This window comes from Rhincodon typus, chromosome 3 (assembly GCF_021869965.1).
Source record: "Rhincodon typus isolate 14 chromosome 3, sRhiTyp1.1, whole genome shotgun sequence".
Classification (NCBI taxonomy): domain Eukaryota; kingdom Metazoa; phylum Chordata; class Chondrichthyes; order Orectolobiformes; family Rhincodontidae; genus Rhincodon; species Rhincodon typus.
The window spans coordinates 54,449,574-54,467,748 of record NC_063334.1 but is presented as its reverse complement, the minus strand read 5'-3'; the positions used below and the strand labels follow the sequence as shown (position 1 = coordinate 54,467,748).

Here is an 18,175-nt window from a genome sequence, read left to right as displayed (position 1 = left end):
AACTCTGATTCTTTTTCTTTACAGATGCTGCCAGACCTGCTGAGCTTTTCCAGCAACTTCGTTTCTGTTCCTGAATACAAAATATAATCTTGTTTAAAGAACTGTAATTGCATTCACAACAGAATTTTCATTATTCTGCATCTATGCAAAACTAGCGTCTGCTTTTGGGATTATTAATTTGTTTCTGGTGTTGATATTTTGTTAAATGAAGAACAATTTCTTCAAGTTGAGCCAACTAGCAACAATAAATTACTGCATGAAATCATTCGTATGTGGTATATTTAATGCAAAAACTAATTTCTAGTTACATGCATAGTAGTTTGTTCATATCATAAATTAAAGTTAAATATTGGATATTACTATTGTTAGTTTTAGTGCCAAGTATTTAGCATTACTTAATGATTGATTTGAATTTGCAGAAAGAGTGAAGAAAGATATAACAGCCAAAGGTTCATCAGGAATGGAAATAATATTGTCAACACTTGAGGTAAAAACTTTATTTTGTTATTTTTTCCAAAACAATGGTTTATGTTTGAAATCGTACTTTTTTGTTGAAAGGATGAAACGGTTCACTTTGGCAGCCATTTCTTTTTATGCAACCTACAGAGATATACACATTCCAGTGATATTTTTCAGCATGCAGGATTAGTCTCTGTTTGTTTAAATCATGTTTTGGGGGTTTTCAGAAAAAAATGTTTTAATTTTCATAATGTATATTGGTCCTAACAAATTTAATTAAAGTCTTATGAAATAATACAATGCCAGTTGTTCAAATGGAGCAATTTAACACATGCTTTGCCTTCCATTTTACTTGCTAGGGAAACTCAAAGGATGTTCTTTGAATTATTGAATATTGGAGCAGAGCACTGTTCTTGGAGACTGAAAATACATCAGTTTGCTAGTAACTTGATTTCTGTTTGATTATGCAAAGCTAACTGATGATTATCTACCACATACGAGGAAAAAGCTTTGCATTATACAGCAGTTACTTTCATTGTTCATGGAAGGTTCAACAAAGTACCAGTTGAACTATTACTCAGGTTTTCTAAGGGAATACTTAATTGTATAATATATAATAAGTGCAGCTATTTTGTACAAAAACAGAAGTTGCTGGAAAAGCTCAGCAGATCTGGCAGCATCTGTGAAGAAAATATCAGAGTTAACATTTCAGGTCCGGTGACCCTTCATCTGCTATTTTTGTACCTTGATCTACTGAAAGTTGGTTGCCCAAACACTCCTTTTTTTGTCTGGCTAGAGATGCCTGTTGTACCTAATCTTTCAAATGATTGTAATCACTGCTTTCGTTACCACAGACTAGAAGTGAAGAAGTGGAGAACACAAGTTTTCAAGATTTCTTTATCCTATCAGTTGGATGGCTCTTTAACACTTGTTCAGACCAATTCTGTTTTTATGAAGAGTTGACCTATGTCCATGGAAATAACTGACTTCCATGCTTCTATCAGGTGTTCATGCATTTTATTGTCCTGGACTTTTTCTCGGACATAGTGGTGATTCTTTAGAATTTATCTCATAACTTGAACTACCTCTTGAAAGCTTTCTTGTTACAGTCTGGGTGGTATGTGGGTCCGCTTCAGGAAAAAATTCCCTGCGACAAAATTACTCTAGGTTACTTATATTTAATATTTTAATTAATTTGCAAAGAATGCAGAAACTTACTTGACCTTTGTGGCTATTTTTCAATGAAATTTCCAGTTGGACTTGGAATTAAACATCAAAATTAAGCAGAATGAACGCTACTGTTTAGCCTTGATGTTCTTTGCTAAATTGTTGATTCCTTACAAGTGTCAGATTACGGGGAAGTAATGGCCAAGTGGTATTATCGCTGGACTGTTAATCCAGAGACCCAGGTAATGTTCTAGGGACCGGGGTTTGAATCCTGCTGTGGCAGATGGTGGAATTTGAATTCAATAAATATCTGGAATTAAGAGTTTAATGATGACCATGAATCCATTGTCGATTGTCAGGAAAAACCTATCTGGTACACTAATGTCCTTTAGGGAAGGAAACTGCCAACCTTACCTGGTCTGGCCTACATGTGACTCCAGACCCACAGCAACGTGGTTGACTCTTAACTGCCCTCTGGGCAATTAGGGATGGGCAATAAATGCTGCCTAGCCAACGATGCCCTTATCCTGTGAACGAATAAAGAAAAAAAAGTTGAGTAGATATTCTGAAAAAGGGTCTAGGCCCGAAACGTCAGCCTTCCTGCTCCTCTGATGCTGCTTGGCCTGCTGTGTTCATCCAGCTCTACACCATGGTATCTTTTGAGTAGATATTGCAGCCCTTCGCACTAGAGGTAGTGACCACTGACACTACTCTCTAAAGCTGTACTGCTACAAGAACAACATGACACATTTGGGCAAGTAGCTTATGCTTCTAGGCTATTAACTCTGATTCAGCAAGGCTTCTCCCTCTGTGAGTGACGCTTACTGGTAGTTTTCTGGGCTTCTCATATATTGTTGGTTTAAACACCCTCACCACACTCTCAAAACATACTTCTATGCAACTACTAGTAGAAGCCAGAATCAAAGATGGCATGGTGATCCAGAACTGCATGGCAAGGTGGTCCCTTACAGTTATGCATGGCCAGTGAAACTGCTCAGGGTATATGAACTTTTGTCTGCTACACTCTGTACATCTGTTTGTGTTTAAGCTTGTCAGGGATTGCCAGTGTCACAAAGAAATTTAAAGGGCTTATTATTAATTCTAGTTACTAGAGGTCTCCCATGCTGTCCCTTGTAGTGTCACTCACCCAGACCGCCACAGCTGTACACCGTTACATATTCTCATTGAGCATCAGAAAGGGGTTGTAGTTTCTACCTCATTGACACAAGCCAGGTGGGCTCGTTAGGCTGGATCCTCTGAGGCATTTGCTCTAGCTGATGCTGCCAGGATGGTACTGTGGGTGTTGGCCGATCTTAACAGACTTCCAGCTGCCAGGTTTGACGCTTGGCAGTCTCAAACGAAATGGCTGGTTCAGGCCAATTGTAGTATGTATTTGGTTTGGGGTTTGTTGATGGGAATTTCCTTCATCTGGGGTCTGGGGACTTGTATGGAGAGGTATTATTCCTTGGTCTCCTAGATTGATTTCTAGCTCTGTCCTCTTCCTTAACTTCCTTTTCCCAGGCCTTTGCTAATTTTTGTAGGGTCCACCTCAGTCAGGTCAAATCCCCCTCACACCAATGGTAACCTCCAGAATGTTGATGGTAGGGGATTCATGTAATGCCATTAAATGTCAAGGGAACAATGATTATATTTCCTGATATTAGAGAAGGTCATTGCCTGGCACTTTGTGGCGCTGTAGCAATCAAATGGCTGCTAAAACACAAGTAAGTTTGCCAACTTGGCTAAACAGCAAGGGGTACTGGGTGTGGGACATGTTAGCCAAGTAATACTCAGCACATTGAAAACTGATAAACTATACACAATACAAACACAGCAGGCAGGTACTAATGAGGTTAGCACAGTGTAAAAGGGCACATCTCGTAAACAGTTCAAATAAACAATGGAGAAATGCAATTTTCAACCAAAAACCAGACAGAAAGACACCCAGTCTCTGCTACACAGAGAAGCAAACATTAGTAAGCCATCCAAACAATTGACAATATTTCAAACATTACACCAAGGTCCCTGATTGGCCAGAAAACCATCACAAAAGGTATAAAAACAGGGCTTACCTGCAGATCGATCTCTTGGACCTGCTGGAGATGAAGAAGCAGTAACTGGTGTGTCAAAGGCAAAGACTGACTGATCGTCCAGAGGGGAAAAAAAAGAGAACAACGACTTTGAGAACCCGACGAAAGTTACAAGAGACTCTAGAAAGAATTGTAATGACTAAGGAGATTGGGCAGGAGTAGGAATAGTATTGTTAGTGTTAAAGTCTTACTATTACTTGTTCCTTAATAAAGTTGTAACAGCTTGCATTGGTACCAAGATGTAACTTGTTTTGATAGCAAGATGGCAGAGACAGCAGCTTAGGTAGTGTTCGGGCTCCTGGCCATCTACTCCCTTTCACCTTCAACAGCAACCCCCCCTACCCACCCCCCAACCGCCCTCAGTGGTTGGGCAGGCCCTGATCTTCAGCAGTGGTCAAGAGGCTGTGGAATGAGCAAAAATTATATTTGTCTTAACTTTATCTCATATTTTTAATATATAATTTACATAATTAAATGGCGCTGCTTTTGTGGCGACTTGTACGCATTTTACTGTATTTTCATAAATACAAGTAACAAATTTCTAACTATGTATCCATCCATTCGTGATTTGACCATTCTAGTATTGTGGGGTTCCTGGGTTATTGGCTGAAATGTCTGATGGGTCTGAAAGGGCTCGAACAACATTTGGCATCTGTCGGTGTTCTTGGATAAGAGTGACCGTCGGGTCCTTTGAACGTGAACCATCAACTTAGCCTGGTGTCTTGTATGTTCAGCCTGAGTCAATTGTTCATAAGGCACGTGCTGAACATGAAGGCCAGGATTAACATGAGCGAATAAGACATCGGGACTGAACAATTTTCGGCCATAAACCAGGTGTTCTGGAATTTGAACAGCAAAGCACAAGTTGGAAAGTGATAGTGGGGTATAGTGGAACTCTGAAGAAGCAAACCTGGAGAGACATAGGCTTTTACCTCTTGCATGGGGACTCCAAAGGTGTTAGCATCTGTTGAACCCCTACATATTCCTTTACCCCGAAGAATAATTAAATTGGAAAAGGCGTCTCAGTGTCAGGATTGGGAAGATACTCTCAAACAATCCCTGTTTAAAAAATGGCTCCAGTGGGTAAAATTCTATAGTATGCTAGTCTGGCCCTGGAACAAAGGTTCCATAGCACAGGACCTATGGCTAAAAGCATATAAGGAATTGGGGAAGATGGCTGATAAAGTAACCATGGCTATAGCAATAGCAATAGCATTCCAGCCTACATCCAATGAAAAGTAAAAGATTTGTAGCAGCATTGAACATTGATTGAACAATGGAATACACAAAAATCATCTGAGGAATAGTAGAACTCTGAAATGTAAAATGGAGGAAAGAACTTTCTGATCACCAGCGGAAAAAGAAATGGGATTTAAGATCCCTTGATCTGATTCCTTGCAGTTTTAAAAGAAATGCTGCAGTTAATGTATGTATTGCTTGTAATCTTCAAAATGTCTTTAGAATTTGGAAATATCCCAACAGATTAGAAATGGAGTGGCATGGAGATCAAGTTAGGGCCCCAAATCTATATTAATGGCCTTGAAGGGACAGACTATTCTAACTAAATTTGCTGATGATACAAGGATGGATAAGAAAGCAAATTAATAGGAGGATGTCGATTGGCTCGGAGAGCAGGCAGAAACCCGGCAGGTGGAATATAATGTGGGAAAATATCAGGTTATCCACTTTGGCAGAAGGAATAAAAAAAATTATTAAAGTGGAGAGATCTTGCAGAATACTGCTGGATAGAGGGACCTGTATGTCCTTGTACGTGAATCACAAAAAATTAGTATGCATATATAGCAAGCAATTAGGAATGCAGATTGAATGCGAGCCTTTATAAAAGTATATGAGTGATAAAGTAGGCAAATCTATCTCCAACTTTATAGGACATTTAGTGAGATTACATCTAGATACCCTGTACAGTTTTGGTTGTCTTTCTTATGTAATATATTTGCATATTTTAGAAAAGATTCACCAGGCTGATTCATAGCATGAAGGAGTTGTCTCATGAGGAAATGTTGAGCCACGTGCGCCTATACTCATTGGAGTTTAAAAGAATGAGAGGTGATATTCCTGTAACAGAATCTTCCAAGTGGACTTGACAGGAAAGATGCTGAGGGGAATCTAGAATTAAAGGGGCATCGTTTGATATAAGGGAATCTCCCATTTAAGACAGAGATTCTTCTGTGGCAACTTCTTCCAGAGCGTTGTTAGTGTTTGAAATTCTCTGCCCCAGTGAACAGTGGAGGCAGGGATGTTGAACATACTCAAGGCTGAGTGAGATTTCTGATTGACAAGGGAGTTGAGGGTTATGGGTGGCAGGCAGGAAAAGCTAGGCAAGAGTTAAGGCCACATTCAGATCAGCTATGAATTTATTATGGCGTAGGAGGCTCAAAGGGTCGAATGGCCTGCTGCTGTTCATATTTCTTTCTTTTCCGAAGTTCGTTTCTCACTTTCCTGTTTGAGAGAGTCCCTCCCTACCATTCCCAAAATATCTCTTTCTAAACTCACAAATGAATACCTTATGTTACTATGACAAAGGCACACCTTTCCTTTCCATCCTTCTCAAACAATCTGCAAGCTTTGCTACTGTTAACCACACTATTCTCCTGTAACTCTTCTCCACTGTCATGCATTTGTGTTGGACTGCTATTATGCAAATCCATTGTTATTTATCAAATTATATCCATTTCAATGACTGTTTGTTCCACCTCTCTCACCATTGTCTTTGTCCACCAAGGATTAATTGTTGGTCCTCTCCTATTTCTCATCTCAAAGCTTTACCTTTGGCAGCATCACCTGAAGGTATGGCATTAGTGTTCAATGCGCAATGACAACATCCAGTTTTACCCCTCTTGACTCGTTCACTGTTGCTAAGTTATCAAATGTATTCCCTAACATTCAGTACTAGTTCAGCAGAAATTTCTTTAAACTAATTATTGAGAAAACTGAATTAATTTTTTTTGACCCCACTCCAAATTTTGTTCCACGAGTAGTCACTCCATTTCTTACCTTGCAAATATCTGAGATTAAACCAATCCGTTCACAGCTTTGGAGTTACATTTGAATCTGAGATGAGCTACTGACATCAAACTTGTGGTGTTATGCTCCTTGTAGGGAAACAATGAACCAAAATCTCAAAATCTATTGAATGAACCTCAAATGATTAACAGAAAAATTGTTCTTTGAAGAAAAATGTAAATTCACTCTAAATGATCGATGTACCGGAAATGCACCCAACCGGCACCTACATCACTTCCTGCAGACAGTATGCTGTTTTTTATTCACACAGTGTAGATCAGGATTTCTGTTTGACAAGAGATTTCACCTCAGACTTTTCTTGGTGACCATTTTCAGCAAGACACATGTACAAGCCATCTCATGACAGTCCTAGTGGAGTAACCTTCAATAGTTCCTTTTCAACTGATGAACCAACAAAAAACTTTCATTGTATCAGAGATAGTAGGAACTGCAGATGCTGGAGAATCTGAGACAACAAGGTGCAGAGCTGGATGAACACAGCAGGCCAAGCAGCATTGCAGAAGCAGGAAGGCTGACGTTTCGGGCCTAGACCCTTCATCAGAAATGGGGGAGGGGAAGGGGGTTCTGAAATAAATAGGGAGAGAGGGGGAGGCAGATAGAAGATGGATAGAGGAGAAGATAGGTGGAGAGGAAACAGACAGGTCAAAGACATTTTTCCCTCCCCGCCCTTATTTGCCTTCCGGAGGGACCACTCTCTCCGTGACTCCCTTGTCCACTCCACACTCCCCTCCAGCCCCACCACACCCGGCACTTTTCCATGCAACCGCAGGAAGTGCTACATCTGCCCCCACACCTCCTCCCTCACCCCCATCCCAGGCCCCAAGAAGACTTTCCACATCAAGCAGATGTTCACCTACACATCTGCTAATGTGGTATACTGCATCCGCTGCACCTGTTGTGGCCTCCTCTACGTTGGGGAAACCAAGCGGAGGCTTGGGGACCGCTTTGCAGAACACCTACGCTTGGTTCACAATAAACAACTGCACCTCCCAGTCGCGAACCATTTCAACTCCCCCTCCCATTCCTCAGACGACATGTCCATCCTGGGCCTCCTGCAGTGCCACAACGATGCCACCCGAAGGTTGCAGGAACAGCAACCATATTCCACTTGGGAACCCTGCAGCCCAATGGTATCAATGTGGATTTCACAAGCTTCAAAATCTCCCCTCCCCCTACCGCATCCCAAAACCAGCCCAGCTTGTCCCTGCCTCCCTAACCTGTTCTTCCTCCCATCTATCCCCTCCTCCCACCTCAAGCCGCACCCCCATCTCCTACCTACTAACCTCATCCTGCCCCCGTGACCTGTCCGTCCTCCCTGGACTGACCTATCTCCTCCCTACCTCGCCACCTACACTCACCTTTACTGGCTCCATCCCCGCCTCTTTGACCTGTCTGTTTCCTCTCCACCTATCTTCTCCTCTATCCATCTTCTATCCGCCTCCCCCTCTCTCCCTACTTATTTCAGAACCCCCTTCCCCTCCCCCATTTCTGATGAAGGGTCTAGGTCCGAAACATCAGCCTTCCTGCTCCTGCAATGCTGCTTGGCCTGCTGTGTTCATCCAGCTCTGCACCTTGTTGTCTCAAAAAACTTTCATTCACTGCTTGGTCACTTAAGATTAAACAGCCAGCTGTTTAGAATTACTAAACTATTCACACAGCCTTACAAGTTTTAACACCCTTTTCAACTAGATAGCACAGCGCAACAAGAGATTTAGTTTCCTTTACTACCAACTGGAAAGCTGACCTCTTCCTGGGAGAGATTTGAATCATCTTCTGAAGATAATTTAGTGCCTCTGTCTTTCTGTCTCAAGGTATTTTTTGTGTCTATGCATTTGTGTAATGGCCAACTCTTCCCTCGTGTCATCCTATCTACTTTCCAACAGTAATGTCCTTGTCTTTTCTGTTTTAGGCCAAATCACATTTTTTCCACAACAACTTCTTGTTGGTAATGCTTCCAGGTTAAGGGTTGCCAGCTGACTGTGACCAGTATTTCTTCTTGCTCTTACAATTGTTACAAAATCCTAAAAGTCGTTGTTATTCTGCAGACACTTTAAAAGGTTGAAAACTTTCTTTATTGTACTGGTTTGCAGTGCCATCTCCAGGACTTCATTTATTCCATCTCAGTAACATCACTTGATGTCATCTATACCTTAGCTCATCTGCTGAAACCCTCACCCATGTCTTTGTTACCTCTCAATTCATCTAACCTAATACACTCTCAGCTAATCTCCAATGTTCTACTCTCCATAAACTTGAGGTCATTCTGAAACTTTGCTGACCATACCTTAACTTTGTAGTAAGTTCCATTCTGCTAGCACCTTGTGCTTGTGATGGCTCCAGGTCAGGCAAAGTCATGAGTTTAAAATTCTCATCCTTGTTTTCAAATACCTCTATGACCACGCATTTTCTTATTTTTGTAATCTCTGTGAATCCCACTGTCCATTTGTGCGCTTCCAACTCTGGTCTCTTCATGACATGTCCACCATTAGTGGCCATGCCTTCAGTTCCTTTTGTCCTAAGATCTGGAATTCCCTCTTTATATCTCTTCACCCCTGTTTCTCAGATTCTTCCATTGTGGCACTTTTAAAATCTAGCTCTTTTACCTATCGTTTGGTCATAGAAACATACAATTCAGAGGAGACCCTTTGGCCCATCAAGTCTGTTCCACCAGAAATACACAACTATCTACTCTAGGCACACTTTGCTGCACTAGGCACATAGCCTTGAATGTTATGACATTTCAAATGCTCATCCAAGTACATTTTAGAAGTTGTGAAGTTAATTGCCTCCACTACCTTCCCAGGCAGTGTATTTTCGACCTCTGCTACCCTCTGGGTGAAAAACATTTCCTCAAATCCCTGCTAAACATCCTCCCTTTCACTTCAAAAGTGTGCCCCGTTTTTCTTGACCCTTTGTCTCAGGGGAACAGCTGCTTTCTATTCACCCAAACCATACCTCTCATAATCTTATATACCTCTATCAAGTCTCCGCTTAACCTTCTCTGCTCAGACTAAAACAATGTGAGCCTATCCAGCCTCTCTCCATAGGTGAAATGCTCCATTCCAGGCATCATCCTGTGAATCTCCTCTGCATTGTCTCTAGTGAAATCCCAGTGTGGTGACCAGAACTGCACACAGTACTTCAGCTGTTACCTCACCCCAAGTTCTGTGCAGCTACAACATAACTTCCCTGCTCTTATAATCTATATTTATACTGATAAAGACAGGCGTCCCATATGCCTTCTTTGCTTCCCTATTAACCTGCTCCACCTGTGGACCAACGCTGTAAGACCCCTCTGTTCCTCTGAGTTTCCTAGTGTCCTGCCATTCATTGAGTATTCTCTTGTATCGTTGAGTTGAATGTCAGGAGTGGGAGAAGTCATTTTGACCTAATATTTCCTTTATGACTTAGAGTAACATTTGTTTTATGCTCCTTTGAAGTGTCTTGTGACGTTTCATTGTGATGAAGGTGCACTATAAGTTATTGTTTGTATACATGGCTTTGTGTTTTGCTTGGCCCTACCAAATAGCGTCACCCCTTTACGTGATTTGCATGGTTGCCCACAAACTACTTGTAACTGGATATGGTAGACAATTTTCTCATCTGTGGATTTGGTGTCTTTTGAAGGAAACACATTATGTGACTGGGAGTATATGCTATTCTTCAGATGGTGTCAAGAGAATCCTTAATGTTAACCAAGTAATGAAATAGACATTGAAGATATTTGTAACTGCCTCATTGAAAAAATGCCCACTTTGACAATATGGAATTCCCATTATAATGATGTGTCAGCCTAGACTAGACAAATAAATTGGGGTTGTTGAATGGGATTTCTATCCGCAATTGTCTGGCTCTTGAAAGAGCCAAAGTAAGTATAATAATATGGCTATTTTAGAATGGATGCTATCACGCTAATAAATTAAAAGGCTTGTTGCTCTTTTTGACTCCAAACTGTAGTAAGTTTCAAGACGCACATCAAATATAAACCCATCGAAACTATAAGTCATAGAATTATGCAGTGTAGAAAGAAGCCTCTTGGCCCATTGTGTCTTGTTAAAAAAAAACTTCTCTGGTTTGTGATTATGAACTGAAATGGCAAAAAAAAACTGTTTTAGAAAACAAAGATTGTGGAAAGGATGACTATACTCTTTAAAAACAGGTTACTAACACTCATCATAAGTGCCATATATGCTGCTGTTTAATCAAGCAGTAGGGAAGGCAAGAATCGGGGTGTGTACAAAGATACATCAGGGGTGGCTGATTATTTTGTGGAATGGAGTCCAATTTTCAATGACAACAGCCTTTTGCTTGCCAGTAACTGTGTGATTGGCACCCAAGATAAATGAACAATTTGTGGGTGTGACTGTTTGGTCAGAAGGCATTGGACCTCTGAAAAGGAAGGCGCTGGTCACTTCTCCACAGTGAAAAGAAAAGCACTTTGTGCCTGAAGAAAGACAGTTTATTTTCCCGCTTCAGTTGCTGTAAACTGTGGCTCCTAACTAAAAAAGGAAACAATTATATATTTATAAACCAGTCTTCCTGTGCCTCCTGCAAGCAAGTGAAAGTATTTGGAGAAGGAAGGTCAAGGTATGGTAAGCCAAAAGGAACATCTCAGTGAATCCTGTGGACAAGGACCATTGAGCTGCTTTCCCAGTCTTTTCGTCTGCTCATAACACCCGTTTTTCTGTCTTAGAGTAAGAATTCCTTTTATTATAAAGGCTTAGAATTTTGGCAGTAGAGTTATATATCAACAGTTCAGAATAGTTTATTTGTAGCTAGGATTTTTTTTGTAATAAATTCTCATTAAGTTAAGAAACCTAGTCTGTGCTTTCTGTCCACCTGGGTCTAAAACAGGTAAATTGGGGAATTTCTGTCATAATTTTTGTGAAGACTCTGGGAATATGGGGCTTGATTTCCAGCATGCTATCCTAATGAGGTGTAACTGTACTGGCTGTTTACTTGAGCTATTTAACTAATCCTACTCTCCAGCTGTTTCTCAATCGTGCTGTAATTTTTCCTCTGAGAATAAACAGTTGTAAATTAATCTAAATTATGACATCTAAGAAGCTTATAAAACCTTAGATGGACTTTGTATAATTTAGAATTGGTTGTTATTCTACATCAGAAATTTTGCTGTGAAGGTAAAGAATGCTCGTAATCTAGCTGAGATTTGAATGCACACTCAAAATGCACATGGTGATTAGTGGGAATAGAAGCTGATGGCAGTGGGCCTCAGCAGTGGACTCAGCACACCTTAGAAAACTAACCTCAGTGGTGTAAGGAACTTCAGAGACTTACTTTGCACTTACTATTTCAGTATTTTAAATTTAGAGGGAGCATAGTTTTCTTTTGGTTATTTACTGTCATTCAGACCAGCTCAGAATCCATTACTATCACTGCCTTTCAATGCTTTTTTTTAGATATAAAGTATGGCAGTTGCAGAATAAATTATACCACAATTACTCAGTGTAGATATTTTTAATCAACCTGTTCAAACATGCTATGACACACCTCTAGAGCAAGTGGGTCTTGAACCCAGGCCTCCTGGCCCAAACGTAGGAACACTGACTAATGCATGATTTATTATGGTACACTTATCTTAGCTATTGACTGTTTATTTATTTATGTTCTCAATATCTTTGGAGTTACTTCTTTTAAGTGTCTCTGTTTGTCGCATAAAGAAGAAAAGGATTAAATTACTAAGCATAATCAGTTAACTTTGGTGCTACCAATTTAGATCTTCAGCTTTTATGAGTTAACTACTGTGACAGAAGCCAACATATGGGTGATCTAATTGGAGCAGTTCTCTGCAAAGTAAAGGTGAATTATGAAATAAAAATTCAAATTCCTCTTTTAGGTATGAAATTGGTGCTTTCCTGAGGGGACATTGCAGCAAAATAAAATGATGTCATGACTGTGGTGTGTTGGTCTTTTATAGCATTCTTCCGATAACTGGTTTAAAAGATTGAAACCGCTTATGCACAGTAAGATTCCTTTGATTGATGGTGAAGAAAAATAATCTGTCTTCTTTCAGAACACTCGTGATCTACAGACTACGCTGAATATCCTCAAGATAATTAATGAACTGGTTTCAGTAGGTAAGTTTGAATAGAAAGGTTTTTTTTATTTAATTCTGAATTTAGAGGCAGTTTCTCCTGCCCCGATCCATCCTCCAGGATTCAACTCTTAGCTAAGGTTCTGAAAATTTGGAGGGAAGGAAGGAAAAGTCAAAAATAATTACTAAAATAAAGCTTCAAAAATTACTTGTGGTAGAGTTGTGAAATGTTCTTCTTTCCCATTACAGCAATAAGTTGCAGAGGAAGGTACTATTGGATCAGTCCATTAATGGTTACTTTAGACAGTGTTGTCAAGTACAATATTTGCTAGCCAGACAAATGGAGTCAATTGTATTTTTGATGCATTCAAAGAACTTGAGTAATCAAAACTTATGCTTAAGATATTGATATTCAAGTGGTTGTATACATCTGTAGTTTGAGATTTTTGTGCATTTGTCAGCAAAATGGTATGAAAAAGTACAGGATTGGAAAGAGGTTTTTTGCTTGTGTGTTCTTTGCTTTTATGGCTACTGTTTGATGATGATCTGTTAAAATGGCCCGTAAGACAAGTAAAAATTTCAAACTCAGCCCTATTGAAACACCAGAAATATTTTATAAGGAGGGCAGCTGTCAGGTCAACCAGCTGCTCCAGGCCAGTAGAAGAAGGCAAGCCTAATCAATAATCAGTGACTGTTGGGTACATCACAGCAAAGGTCAAGCAGCATCCAGCTGTCTTCTCCAGGGTGTGTGGCAGACTGTCTAATGTGTCTTGTTCTATTAGTCAGTATTCTCAGTAATCACTGTGACAGTTAACGTATTGCAGTAATTGCTGGCCAGAAGTCTACAAGCTGCACTAACATGTGCTGTGTCCACTAAGTTTATCCCAGAATTCCAAACTTTGGTGAAAGAAAATTACTAAAATTTAGCTGTGAATGATGGTACATATTTATGAGGTGTTTTTTTCAAGGAATAGTGCATGTGGTTAAAATTTATTGGCCACGGAAATGACTTGAGGCAATTTTTGATGGATAGCAAGAAACCGTTACAAAACATGATTTAAGGTTGAATGAAACCTATGTTTAGATATTCAGTTTCCCTCATCTCATCATTGGGTAGTGCTGGGTGGAAATTTAGTTGAAATAAAATGAAATGGGTGACCACGAATAATGAGAATGGGGCATTAAACATAACAACATCTTCAATAATTCTCATTATTAAAAGCCACAAATGAACTTCCTATTATTACTGAATACAAGGTTCCATACATATATCCTTTCTTGCAGTTTTTTCAACGTTTGCTAGATTCGTAGTTAAAAATTCATAAATACAAAATTTATTTGTCATAATATAATTGTATTTGACTATAGTTTTAGTCAGTTTTCTTAAGTTTTATTGCAGTATTTATGCTTTATCCTAACTTGCTCATCTACCCATTAAGTGTAAGTAACTTTCTTGTAAGTATAGAAATAAGCACTTTGATATCAAAGGTAAAATATTATTGCAGCTTCTATGTCTTTTTACTTGTTCTGTCACCTATGGAGTTATTTAAAACATTTGAAGTTCGTGAACTCTTCAGAATCATCATATCACAGGAACTTGTCACCTGATGATTGAAAACAGTTGATCCATAACTAGATAATCTAATTGCTGGAAACTTTGTTAATGCAGTTTTTTTTTTAAAATCCACAAATGAACAAGAAACTTTACTCACTTAAAATAAAACTTTTGCTAATCTCCCACCTTCAATGTGCACTGAAGGTGGTGTGAACTTTTTAATGCAAAGCAATTCCTTTTTTATATTAGGAGTAATCTTGATATTTTTAAGCAGAGCCAGCTTCGATTTTCTTTACTATAAAGTAATTTGTAAGATCAGGCCTCTCTTGCTGCATGGCTGCTCCTCCGTGTAATTGCTGGCAAGTGCATTGTATCCTACAGTAGTTCCTCTGGAAGTAATAGAGCCCATGACAAGACCAGCTAATGAGCAGTTCTGATAAAATATATTGGAAATGTAAATGATGCATGCAGTGCATAAATGACTGACTTTCTACAGTTTTCAACAAGCTTTCATCTCAGAATAGGCATCACAGAACAATAAAAACAGAAGATGCAGAAATGTACAAAGCATGCCTGTAAGTAAATTGAAAGATAACTGAAACATCAATGCTTTTTACTTGGTGTTGTAGGATAATCAACTCTTCGGATAGGATTGACATATCAAAATTGATAGTGTTATTTCAAAGCTTTATCTTTTTTGATTGACAGAATTGGCATTTATGCATAAATTAAATATTTTTAATATGGTACCAGTTATATTGCCATCATATATTGGAGTAGCTGTATGAAGTAATGCTGGTTTTAGTTTTAGTTCAGTTCTAGGTCAACCCAATTTAATCACACCCTTCATTAAAATTGGCAATTATCTACAGACTTGTTCTTCTAAAACTTAAAGATTATTGTTAGAGCAGAAATGTTCAGCTATTACACTCTCATTTATGTGGTAATTAATCTGATGTTGTGAAAAGTGCTTTGGGAGTATAATTTGATTTGGTATATTCTTTGGAAACCAAGTGGCATCACAATTTTGCAAGTTGCAATGCCACAAGGAGCCCCTTCTTCCCAGTTTATGATCGAGCTTACTACCTCTGCTGTTGTTTTTTCAGAAGATCACAACTTGATTTCTCAAATCTTTCATTGAAAATGTTTTGTGAAAACTGCCTCTTGTCAATTTACAGGTTAGCAAAAGTTAGCGAACCAACCTCAAAAGTTAGCGAGCTAATGATTTAAACATGGCTATTTAAATAGGCTTGTCCAGGTTTCTCTGTTTATTTTTCAGGTTACTTTGGAGCCTTAGGTATTAGGAGCATGCAGTGGTCTTCCAGAGAGTATTGTCCTTTTCAGGACAAGCCAATGAAAGTACAGTTATGTGATCTAGGTTGTACTGTAATGCCAGCAACCAAAGTAATGTTCCTTAGGTACCCGAATGACCAGTAAAGTAGAGTAGTAAAATACAGGATATTTAGGCATATACCAGACCTTTAGATATTTTCTACTTAACCTGTTCAGAGATGCTGTTAAATACCTCTGGAGCAGGTGGTACTTTTATCTGGGCCCTCCTGATGTGGAGGTAGGAATACTACCACTATGCCGCAAGACCCCTCAAAATCAGTATGGCCACTTGTTCATTGAAACCGTTTGGCAGTGGTGTGATTTGAGCCCATGCTTCCGAAGAGGCTGGACCTTAATCCAGTGCCTGAGACCGCTTGACCACACTATCAGAAATAAAATTCCGCCCCTGTCCCAGGGACATCAGCTTGACCCTCTGGGTTACTGCTGACATCATCATTGCTACATACTTAACATCCAGAGAGTATACCTTGATCCAACCAAAATTGATCCAACCAAAACATGTTCTGGATTGAAATAGTTAAAGTATCCCTATGAATGCATCATCTTGACTTGAGCTGTGGGCCCTGAGAAAGTAACAGCACAAAAGGGAGGAGAAGCACTGTGATCGAATGTTGAGACTGAATAGGATAAGAAAGAAATTGCAAAGTGAGGGTACAGGGTAAGAGGTCATTCTAATTTACTTTATGGTTGATTTATTTCAGTTAATACTAGATCAATTAATTAGCATAAAACTCTCAAGCTATATTGATAATTTCTCATGTAATTATCATTTAATGTTCATTTAGTCAGCTCTAGGGATAACATTAATGTGACAGTAACATTAAAGGATTCTGAATATTTCAGTAAATTCAAATCAAAAGTGTTTAGATAGGTAAAAACATTTATGGTAACTTCCTATCAACTGATGCCAGCACGGAGGAGGCAGCTAATTGGTAAGTAGCTGGTGAATGTTTATTTATTCATGTCTTAAGTTTATGACTGTTGAGTCCCTCAAGAATCCTTTAAGTTTCAGTGAGATCACCTCTCATTTCTTCTAAAGTCCAGTGAGTTGGGTGCCAGCTTGTTTTGCTTTTACTCATAAGACAAGCCCTTCATATCAAGGATTATCCTAGTGAATCTTCTCTGAACTGCTTCCAATGAGATGATATCTTTCCTTAAGGGGATCAAAACTGCATCAGATGCTACAAACCAGATGGAACTGTATTGACACCTGGTTCTTTTGGATGAGGGCTGAAAGCAGCAGACCATCATGGACAGTAAAATAGTCATTTGTTATGATACCAAAATCTGGTTTGCTTTGTTGTGGGAACTGAAGACTCTGCTTGTTTTGTTTGTGTTCCATAAAAGCTAATGTTTGGAATTATCAGATTGTTTTCCTGTAAGTGATGTTCCCCTGCTGGACAATGGTAAGATGCAGGTCTCCAGTGTGTTTTTTTGGGGGCAGGGTAGTGTTGACCAAGTGTTCAGAGGAATGTAACTAGGACAAGTAAACTATGTGGTGTGGTGGTTAAACAGCAACTGGATTGAAATAATGGGCTTGTATATGTGTTAGCATGCTGGCTGTATGCTGTGGTTGCTGTGTTATGATGTTGCCAGCAAAGGGCAATGCTGAATTGCCAGTGCTTGTCTGGGTGTACAATGGCCTTTCAAATTTGGCATGGATACGAGGGATGCCAATCTTTTGGTGAATATTTGCTGAGTAGCAGGTTGTTCTGAGAATGGCGCATGGTAAGATGAGGCCAGAATTGGCTATGATGGACACATATGGTCAAGGTAGGTAGTTAATGAGGTGAATTTGGTGAAAGAAGTGAGAACAAAAATCTGGCTTGGCCACACTGCGGAAATCCCTTCAAAAGGCTTGACACACCTGGACTTAGCCAGGAAAACATAAGGTGTTCTGACCTATGATCAGACCTTGCAGAGAAGAAGCCCAGGAGTGTAAGCTGTAGTTATTTATATCTATTGGATAAATGCCTCAAGGTTACTTCCTAATTTGAATTCCAGTTGGCAGGATGTCCAAGTTTTTTTACAAGCACCAATTCTCACATGTTTACCAAGGCCCTCCTGTATAGACATGACTGCATCACACAACATTGCCTTGTTTTTTGACAAATCTGTCCTGATCTGTAGTTTAACGCTCCATCATAGTAGCCTACTCATTTGAGTGCTATTCTAAGAATTTGAATACCAGCATTTACTTCATTTAGATCAATGTTTTCTTTCACAAAATATAAATTGTACAGTTCGAATGGAACATCCTAGGAGTTATTTGATGATTGAAAATTGCAGATCAAAGAGTATATTTGTCTGTGCCATTTTGTGTTAAGAAGAATGGACTATTTACATTTTGATGTTCAACCAGATAAGTTGGGAGAAGTGAGATAACAAGATGTAGAGCTGGATGAACACAGCAGGCCAAGCAGCATCAGAGGAGCAGGAAGGCTGACGTTT

General features: G+C 39.4%; 1 protein-coding gene across 3 annotated transcripts in view; it reads left to right on the top strand.

Annotated features, from left to right (window-relative positions):
• Window positions 1–18,175, top strand: part of LOC109924133 (cytosolic carboxypeptidase 1-like) — an 85,038-nt gene that overhangs the window by 62,587 nt on the left and 4,276 nt on the right. For all 3 annotated transcript variants that reach the window (XM_048594960.1, XM_048594959.1, XM_048594958.1), the window contains 2 exons: window positions 420–487; window positions 12,796–12,859. In XM_048594960.1, coding sequence (XP_048450917.1) covers window positions 420–487; window positions 12,796–12,859 — 132 coding nt within the window. The remainder of the gene's footprint in view (window positions 1–419; window positions 488–12,795; window positions 12,860–18,175) is intronic.